We start from the raw sequence: 10,295 nt of genomic DNA on the forward strand, positions 1-10,295 counted from the left end.
AAGCTTCCCAGACGGAGAGAAGAAGCTTCGCAGACGGAGAGAAGAAGCTTCGCAGACGGAGAGAAGAAGCTTCGCAGACGGAGAGAAGAAGCTTCGCAGACGGAGAGAAGAAGCTTCGCAGACGGAGAGAAGAAGCTTCGCAGACGGAGAGAAGAAGCTTCCTAGACGGAGAGAAGAAGCTTCGCAGACGGAGAGAAGAAGCTTCGCAGACGGAGAGAAGAAGCTTCGCAGACGGAGAGAAGAAGCTTCCTAGACGGAGAGAAGAAGCTTCGCAGACGGAGAGAAGAAGCTTCGCAGACGGAGAGAAGAAGCTTCGCAGACGGAGAGAAGAAGCTTCCCAGACGGAGAGAAGAAGCTTCGCAGACGGAGAGAAGATGCTTCGCAGACGGAGAGAAGAAGCTTCGCAGACGAAGGAAAACAGAGAAGTGAGAGCTCTTCAGGAGCAGCTGAGGTTTGGAGACACGCCCACTCTGCTCCACTGAGTTCCCTGTTAGCTGAGCGGAGGTTAGTGAAGCCTCAGCACATTAAAACCTTTGTGAAGCCTCAGTGTCACCACATGTGATTCAGATCGGGGGTTTCCTTGAGCAAAGAGGTCAGAGGTCAGAGGTCAGAGACAGACCTGAGGCTACTGGGGAGTCAATGTCGGGCTCAAGGGCACTTCAGGAGGAGGGAGGGATTTTTAGATGAAATTATATATATAATAGATAGATATATACTCAAATATAATCAAATACAAAGAACTTGAATTAAGAAAACGTATAACATTCTGAACATAAATCTTATCTGCATTGTTAATCCCCTGAATTGAAGTTTTCATATCTTGATTTTTGTGTCCTTTTCTATTAAAACGAACCCCCTTCGAAGAGGGATTTGAATAAAGTTTGGGTAGACCCCAACACTCTTGTTCTGATTTATTTCTTGTTCCCATTTTATGATATTTTAAAGACCAGAAAGTCCCAGAAATTACCCACAGAATCTGTGATACATTGTTTTATGCTAGAATTGTAAATTACTGGTGGCTGAAAGAGAATAATATGTATTTTCAGTGATTGTATGGTCCTGGAAAATCATAATAAAAATCAAATTTCAAAAGATAAACAAAAAGAAGAAAGTTTTCATATCTGCAAACAAACACAGATGCTGAGTGAAAGAGTCATATCAGCTGATTTTTATTGTCAAACTGATAAATCGATCATGGCTTTAATGTCATTATACAGATATAATAATATACATATTATATTATAGGACCTTACATTTTTCAGCATTAGTTCACGTGGACAGGCTTTCCTAAATCAGGCGCAATATAAATGTTACTTATTATAATAATAAATATAATTTTGTAATCTGATTATGTTTTGTCGTGATCACCTGATGTGTGAGAGGCTTCAGAAAGGTTCAAGAGCAGAAAAGACAAAACAAGCGTCCCCCACAGACCACCACGTCTCCACGGAGACAGGCGGGAGGGGGGTGGGGTTAGAGAGGGGGTGGGGGGGGATAAGAGAACGTACCTTCTCCAGCTGGGGTCAGGAGGCGGGGACAGGTAGGCGGAGTTATACGGTGAGTTGTCCACCTGAGGAGACGACTGGTTAAGGAAACATGATATATTTTCATTTCTCTTATATTTAATATGAAATCCATGTGATTACAACTTTTAATTCCTAGTTTTTCATGAGAAGAAGAAGAGGAAGATTCACTCTCACTGTTCGTCCTGCAGCTCTGATGAACATGTTCAGGTTGATTTGACCTTTTTCATCGAACTTATTGCTTTCGCCTTTTTTAAAGTTTCTCTGTGCAACATCTTTCTAATTTAAACAATGTGAGAAGTGAAACCGAGTCGACTCAATCTGCTCAGGTTCCCTTTCACTCCTTCACTGGCTCTGTTGTGAGGTAACTGGATAAAACACATCAAGAAGAAAATAAATCTAAATTCCGAACAGTGTTAAATCTACGTTTTAAACAGGGATAGTTTGCAGTGGGAACCAATGAGCTCGGAGCTCAGAGCCACAGACAGCAGAGGGAAGGATGAAGCCAGTTGACAACAATCTGAAGGATACCGGTCGGTTCCGGTACGGCCGGACCGGCGAGATGAACCGGCGGTCCCTCTGGACTCGCTCCACCAGGCCGTGGTGGCGAGTGGAGCGGCTGGACTCCAGCGTGGAGGGGAAGGAGCCCTGAGAGAGACACGGAGAAACAGATACTGATGTTTGAAAGATTACACACATTTCAATCGCTTGCTTAGATTGCTTGAGGGAAACGGCTCCACATATAACCACTGTCATACAGTGGTTATAATTTATATCTTGTTCCTGAACACAGTCCTGATCTCAGCTGCTGTGGTGACTGGAGACACAGAATCTGTTTGGACGACTTAAATACTGCGACAACTAAGTCTTATTAAGGTAATTTGGGAAATTGTGTCGTTCTCCAGGTGCTTTACCGTCATTGGAACGTTTTATTAAAGAACAGTTGAACGTTCATCTTACAGTTCATCTTTGTCCATCTACTGTTTCCAAAGAGTCAAATCAAAAATGTTGCTTTCATGTGCTGATTAAACTTTCTTTCTTGAAAAAAATCTGGACCTGGAAGAAGAAATTTGGCGCATTGCAGAAGTTTGACCTTCGACATTCCTCAGAGCAGGAGGAGCAGGAGGAGGAGGAGGAGGAGGAAGAGCAGGAGGAGGAGGAGGAGCAGGAGGAGGAAGAGGAGGAAGAGCAGGAGGAAGAGCAGGAGGAGGAGGAAGAGCAGGAGGAGCAGGAGGAGGAGGAGGAGGAAGAGGAAGAGGAAGAGGAGGAGGAGGAGGAGGAGGAGGAGGAGGAGGAGGAGGAGGAGGAGGAGGAGGAGGAGGAGGAGGAGGAAGAGCAGGAGGAGGAGGAGGAGGAGCAGGAGGAGGAGGAGGAGGAAGAGCAGGAGGAGGAGGAAGAGCAGGAGTAGGAGGGGGAGCAGGAGGAGGAGGAGGAGGAGAAGGAGCAGGAGGAGGAGGAGGAAGAAGAGCAGGAGGAGGAGGAGGAAGAAGAGCAGGAGGAGGAGGAGGAGGAAGAGCAGAAGGAGGAGGAGGAGGAGGAGGAGGAGGAGGAGGAGGAGGAGGAGGAGGAGGAGGAGGAGGAGGAGGAGCAGGAGGAGGAGGAGGAGGAGGAGGAGGAGAACCCTTTAGCTGATGAGTCAGAGGTGGAGACTGTTTCTCTGAACAAGTTGAAATCCAAACGACAGTAACAGTGGAACAACTAAGACTAGCAGTAGTTTTAATAGTAGCAGTTGTAGTTAGTTACACCACCAGTTGGTGGCAGTGTTGTAGAAAGAGCAGGTAGAGTGAACCCGGGTCGGGTCGTCACCTGGAAGTCCTGAGGGCTCCTGCCGATCTGGTTGACGTTGGGCAGCGAGCCGCCGTAGTACGGACCCTGACTCCTGGCGAGACGGAGCTTCTGAGCCTGGAGCTGACGAGACAAAGACACAAGAGAGACAGACAAGGACAGGGACAGTGAGAAGAAGAACAACTAGATCAATGGGTTCCTCAGCAAGATCCAGAGAAGCTGCTTCTACGACAGTGTGTCTACAGGGCGTGTGGAGGACCACTCTGATGGTCTGGGTTCTGTGACTCTCATGTTGACTCGGGTGGGGGGGGGGACATCAGCCCCAGGTTTACACACAAGTCACAGGATCCATGTTCTACACAGAAAACCAACTAACAAGGGATCATAACCAGACAATATGAAAGTAACCAGCAGTGGGAGTGCCAAAGGTCAGAGGTCACAGTGCCGTGGAAATATAGAGTTTCCAAACTGGAAGAACACAAAGATCTCAGGATGAAGAAGAGGAGCTGGACACGTAGAAGACGAAGACTTGGAAACTCGAGGAGATTCCAGATCTTCTGGTGATGAGGCCGACGCCGGTGTGGACGAGCTGGAAACAACAACACATCCTGCTGCTCTGCAGGCTCCGCCTCCTGCTGCTCTACAGGCCCCGCCCCTCGCCTGGCTTATTACATTGCTGCCAACACATGGTGGTGAGTCTGACAAACTGGAGCTTCACACCGAGCAGCCGCTGTGTGGTGATCAGCAGCGAGCTGGAGACACCTCCCCCACCTGCTGCTCTACAGGCCACGCCCCTCGCCTGGCTTCACACCGAGCAGCCGCTGTGTGGTGATCAGCAGCGAGCTGGAGACACCTCCACCACCTGCTGCTCTACAGGCCACGCCCCTCGCCTGGCTTCACACCGAGCAGCCGCCGTGTGGTGATCAGCAGCGAGCTGGAGACACCTCCACCACCTGCTGCTCTACAGGCCACGCCCCTCGCCTGGCTTCACACCGAGCAGCCGCCGTGTGGTGATCAGCAGCGAGCTGGAGACACCTCCACCACTTCCTGGGGAAAACCCTGAACCACCATGTGACTGCATGAAGTTCTGAGGAACTCTTCACTCAGACACGAAACTCAAACGGAAGCAGAGCAAAGGATTTTTCCACGAAAGGTGAAAAAAGGCCCTTTCCCCGGCTGACCTCTGACCTCAGCCTGAAGCTGCTCTGCCTGGCACGCACATTAAACTGATGTACGTGCTATTTCAAACTGGCCGTGAACCAGATCCAGAGCCAAACATAAGAGAAGCTGTTGAAGAAGCTACACACACAACACACAACATACACACCCACACACAGCCACACACTTTCCTGAGCGTGTGATGAAGTGTTTCCTCTCTCTCTCTCTCTCTCTCTCCTCGTCCTCTATCACTTCCTTGGTTCAGGAAAACATGACTGGACATTAATCAAACATCAGCAGCTGTGGATCTCCCTCAGTGAACGGATCATTGTCTCCAGAGGAGAATCATTCTCAGAGTGTCCCGGTCCGGCCCCCCCGCTGGACTTCAGGTTCAATCATCTGCTTCGGCCGTGGCGTCGGATCACAGGAGCCGCGGCCTTTCATTAACGAGGTTTAAGACTCAGGCTGGAAATTCATAAGTGACTCATTCAGAAAACACAGGAATGATATGAACCATTGATTATGAATCACATAATGCCTGGACCCTACAGTGCTGGTGAAAACTACGAGCAGGGATTTCTGTTCTCTGAGCCAGCGAAGGTGGAACTGTCACTGACAGGAAGTGTCATGTGACTGATGGGAACCAATCAGGAAGAGAACGTCTGCGTGAATGAAGCTAACAGTCAGTGGGAGGAGTCAGTTATTACACAGTTCAATCAGCCTTACGGGAACCCATGAAATCTGACACATTAAAGACTGTGTGATTAACATGGTGGTCCACCGGGCTCACACCAGTCTGGACTGGTTCTGTGGTGCAGGAACCAGTCCGGACTGGTTCTGTGGTACAGGAACCGGTCCAGACTGGTTCTGTGGTACAGGAACCAGCACAGAACCTGTCCACACTGGTTCTGTGGTACAGGAACCAGCACAGAACCTGTCCACACTGGTTCTGTGGTAAAGGAACCAGTCCAGACCAGACTGGTTCTGTGGTACAGGAACCAGTCCAGACCAGACTGGTTCTGTGGTACAGGAACCAGTCCAGACTTGTTCTGTGGTACAGGAACCGGTCCGGACTGGTTCTGTGGTACAGGAACCTGTTGCTCAGTGATTCCAGGAGGAGCCTCAATGACATCACAACTGATCCAGGACCAGTTCTGCCCTGTGGCCCGAACCGTCCCGTCCTGAGAGAAGTGCACCGTCATCCCTCTTCCACGAGGGGACCCACAACCCGACCGGTCACTACACGGTCACACCAACACAACACAACACAACACAACCACTGGTTCTGAAACACGTCCCAGTTCACATCCGGTGAGATGAGCTGCTGGACCCGGATCCTTCAGGACCCGGATCCTTCAGGACTTGGTTAGAAAGTCTCAGTTTGATGGAGTGAGACACATCCGTCCCTGTGTTCCAATCCCACAACACAACACAACACACTGCGCGTCCCCTACACACACACACACACACACACACACACTCGACCACTTCTCAAGGGAAGCTCAGGTGGAAACCACACGTGTTCCTATGGCAACTACACGTGTTCCCACTGGTTGAACTTGACCTTATTAGTTATTAAAGTTTCCGGATGAGAAACATCGTGAAAGTTAACGCAACAGTTTTCACTTCGCGGCCGAACTGAGCAGAAGCTGAAAGAGGAGAAGGTGTGTGTCGGGGGTCGGACCGGGGGTCGGACCGGGGGTCTGACCGGGGTCGGACCGGGGGTCTGACCGGGGTCTGACGGGGGTCGGACCCGGGGTCGGACCGGGGGTCTGCGGCCGGAGCTCCGTGCGGAGCCGCATAGTAAACAAGTCGTTAGCTGCGGGGCTAGCGCAGGCTAACGGAGCTACCGAAGCTAACGAGGCTAACTCCGCTAGCGTCGCATCGGAAACGAAGGAAACAAGTTTCTGTTTCGAGCGGTGTCCGGGTCCCCGCGGGCCCGGGACCCCGTCGGGCCCGCGGGGACCCGGAGCCTGGCTGCCCGGGCTAGGCCTCCCTCCCCCCCGGCAGCTCGGAGCCTGGCTGCCCGGGCTAGGCCTCCCTCCCCCGGGCAGCTCCTCCCGCCCCCTCACTCACCCGGGTGGAGGTGATGTCCATCATGACCTCCTGGAAGGCGGCCGTCTCCTCGGCCTGACGCTGCGTGTGCAGCGCGATCTTCTCGCTGAACTTCCTCGGGTTGGAGGCCCCGGGCCCGGGTCCCGAGGCGGGTCCGGGTCCTGGTCCTGGACCCGGAGCAGACATGTTCACCAGCACGGGTCGAGCTGACGTAGTGGAACCAGCTCCCGCACAGAGGGGCGGCACGGGCAGGACGTCTCACTCCGACCAACCTTCCGAGCACCAAACACGCAGACCGGCGCGCAGCCACAAATCTGTGTCTGTGTAAATAAAGTTTTAAATAATCAACTTTATCTTCAGCTTAATAACACGATTCATCCGACAGGTGCCTCTGTGAATCACACAGAACTACACATACTAAACCAACATGAACAAATGCATCCATTTAAAACCACTTAATAAATACTCACATAACAACATCAATTATAATACGACTAAAAGAAATCATACTGCCAAATGGATCAATAAGCTGTCTGTCTGTCCGTCTATCTATTAAGGTTCCTCTATGGACAGTGCCCTGGGAGCAGATGTTGGGGGTTGCCTTGCTCAGGGGCACTACGGTAGTGGGGATAGGGAGAGGCCTCTTGGACCTGAACCGATCCAGGACCGATCCATCCTGTAGTCCAGGAACGTTCCTGTCAGTCCGTGGAACCAGTGACCTTCCACCGCCGCTCCTTTCTGCTCCCTGTCCATCTCTCTCTAATATAATCAAACTTAAAAGTATACATACAAATAAATAATGTAATAAATATGATGTGTTGCAATCTTTTTAATTGGCAGTGCTTCTAAAATCAATTTGATTCCTCAGTAAAGAATAAAATAAAAATGAGACTAAACAGAGCAGGTGAGCTGGAGTCTGGTCTCCATGGTAACAGCTTCTCACCTGCAAAGTGCGAGGTCAAATCAGAACAAGGCCCGCCCACTTTCAGAAAACACATCTGTTCGACTTAAAACCGACCGGAGTGAGTCATCCTGTCAGACACATACCAGCTCTGATTTATGGGAGAATGTGTCAGCGCGCCACCTGCCGGCAGATTCCAGCCACTGCACGGTTCCAACTTCCTGAGTCAATTATAGGGACGATCGTGATTGGTTCTTTCAGTGGCGGCTTGTTAATACGGTGCTGGGGCTCCGCCCACTCAAACATCTTGAGAACATAAGTTAATTAGATCATAATTTACTAGATGTCCTGGTTAAGCGTTTTACAAAGACTCGTTTCTGTCTAAATACTTTCAACAATTAAAGGTTTTTAAATATACTGACGCCACCTTTTCTATCCGCTCAGGTGTCAGAGGATGAGAATTAAGAACAGAGACATGAGTGTCCTTATTTTATTATTTGGAGGAGAGGAGATGAGAGATGGGTGGGGGGGAAGGGAGAGGAGAGAGAGAGGGTGAGAGAGGGAGAGAAGAAAGAGAGAGCAAGGGGGGAGAGAGAGAGAAAGAGAGAGAGAGAGAGAGAGGAGGGGGGAGAGAAGGAGAGAAGAAAAAGACAGAGAGAGAGAGATTTTTCACAAACACTTTATTCACATATTTTCACTTTACAAAACACCTGCTTACAGTATTATTCATTAAATACACAAAAATGCTGTTGTAAAAAACTCAAGTCTGTGAACAGGTGTGGAAAGGAATGAGCTCATTGTTGGTGCCGGTGCAGAGGACGTCGTTAAAACATTAAAATCACTAAAAACCGCAGTTTCAGTCTCTTCAGTAAAACGTGATAAATGGTCTCACGCAGGTCACAGAACCGACACTTGTTAAGAACCGTGGGATTAGGAATAGAAATAAAAGCGTTGGAAGCAACGGCGCCGTGTAGAATTCTCCACTGGAGGTCGCCTGTTCGTTTCTTGAGGGGAGGTTTGTATAAAATCCTCCACTGTGGGCCGGGTCCATGTTCTCCCCCCCCCTCCGTGACCTCACAGTGGGGGGTCTGCTGCTCAGTCCGGCCTGGTGGATGCTTTTTACACAGGTCCTGTATAGTGTCTCTTTGTCCGCTCTGAGTATTGTAAAGGCTCCGTTATGCTTCTACGTGTCCGTTTCTCGGAGAGGGCTCCACGGAGGGCAAAGAGTCTTTTTGATTTTTACTTCTCCGACCACTGTACGTTCAAAACAATTCACCGCCAAACCCATAGGTGGCGCAACGGAAGACGAGCTCAGAGAAGCCTACCCCATTTGGGAAGAAGAAGTCCACGTGTCTCTGTTGACATGTTAGCTCCTCCCACACACTGAACCATGGCAACTAACAGAACTAAATAAAGTGACAGCCAGCGGGTCAAGATGCTGATGTAATCGTTTCTTAGCGCAGCGGTTCCCCGGTCTTGTTTCCGAACTGTGTTGCTGATTCCACAGCTTGAATCTGCTTGAGGCTACATGTAGCTAGAAGCTACCCGGACCTAGCCCCCCCCCAGCTTCCACACACAGTCAGCAGGGACTCCCGGCACTAACTACTACTACCCAGTGTTTGCTTCTAACCTGACGGTATTATAGAAACAGTGTCATGATAGAAGTGGAATTAAAGTCGTGACGGCGGGTTCTTGCACTGTTACCACCGCAGTTAGCATGGTGGCTAGCCCGCTAGCCTAGCCCGCTAGCGCCGTTTTGAAAGCTCGTTATAACCGTATGTGAGCGTGCACACATGCCCTCAGTGCTCTAACGAGCCACCGTCAGCCGGACAACTCCGCTGGCTGAACACACACGTCACATTAATCGTAGAATCGTAGTTGTGTTTGGGTTTATTGTGATAGAGAAAGAAGCAGAAAGTTTGAGGTCCCGAAATGTGAAATCTGGAAATGACGTCGTAGGGAAATGATGTCGTTCGCGGACCAATCACAGCCAAGGTCTGTCCGTGGGGTCTCCGAAATAAAGACGGACAGTTAGAAAAGTCAGAGGTGTACGAAAAGCTCTCCGAGGCGCTCGGAGAGGGCGTTCCACGACGGATAGGGCGGTCTTATCTGTCCGTTTTAGAAAAGACGTAGAAGCATAAATTGGCCTTAAGTTTTTGTTTGTTTATTTCTGTTAGTAGGGGGCCGGTCTTTTCCCCCAGGCCTGGGCTCAGGATAGTTTCCAGGTAGGGGTCTGCAGCCTCTGGTGTGGTCTCCCCCCTCTGGTGGGCCCTCAGGAGGTCCTTCTCATGTGTGGAGAGCCTCTGGGTCCAGAGCTCCAGGATCCTCTGGGCCCCCCCGGTGGACTGCAGCCCCAGCAGGGAGCCCAGGGCCTGGGAGCTGGTGAGAGCCGGCCCCACAGCCTCCACCAGCTGCTGTAAAGTCTCCGCTCTTCTACCGTTCACGTTTAAAACCCCAACTTTAAAAACATCCATGTTGTTTAAAATGTTAGAAACAAAAACAGAAAACAATAAATTAATTAAAACACACATTGCTGTCCTTTCCATCACAAGTTAATTGTCGTTTTGCTCTGAGAACCAGTTTTTGTTAGTCTAAAAACGTCCTGGTGTGTGAGGCCAGACTCCTCCTCCCTCTGGCCGAGGAAATAAAAAGACCGAGATCTGGGAAGTGCTCCTCAAGCTTGAGTTGCTCTCCACGCTGCAGGAGAAACTCACACAGATCTTAACCCTGTGTTTCTCGCTGGCCATGGCGGCTGCCACGCCCCCAGCCAGACGCTGGTGAGGTGAGCGACACCCACAGCAGAAAACCCAAACCACCAGCAAACAAACTACTGTGACTCTATCTCCATCGTCAGAGGAGAAGCTGCTTCTCTC

General features: G+C 50.2%; 1 protein-coding gene across 1 annotated transcript in view; it reads right to left on the reverse strand.

The window, feature by feature from the left end:
• Positions 1–6,757, reverse strand: part of LOC133013992 (CREB-regulated transcription coactivator 2) — a 19,389-nt gene extending 12,632 nt beyond the window's left edge. The window contains exons 1-4 of the mRNA XM_061081087.1: positions 6,543–6,757; positions 3,330–3,431; positions 2,055–2,171; positions 1,509–1,570 (exon numbers count right to left, since the gene is read on the reverse strand). Of these exons, the coding sequence (XP_060937070.1) occupies positions 1,509–1,570; positions 2,055–2,171; positions 3,330–3,431; positions 6,543–6,707 (446 nt within the window). The 5' untranslated portion in view covers positions 6,708–6,757. The remainder of the gene's footprint in view (positions 1–1,508; positions 1,571–2,054; positions 2,172–3,329; positions 3,432–6,542) is intronic.
• Between the last annotated feature and the right edge of the window lie 3,538 nt (positions 6,758–10,295).

Source organism: Limanda limanda, chromosome 11 (assembly GCF_963576545.1).
Source record: "Limanda limanda chromosome 11, fLimLim1.1, whole genome shotgun sequence".
NCBI lineage: Eukaryota > Metazoa > Chordata > Actinopteri > Pleuronectiformes > Pleuronectidae > Limanda > Limanda limanda.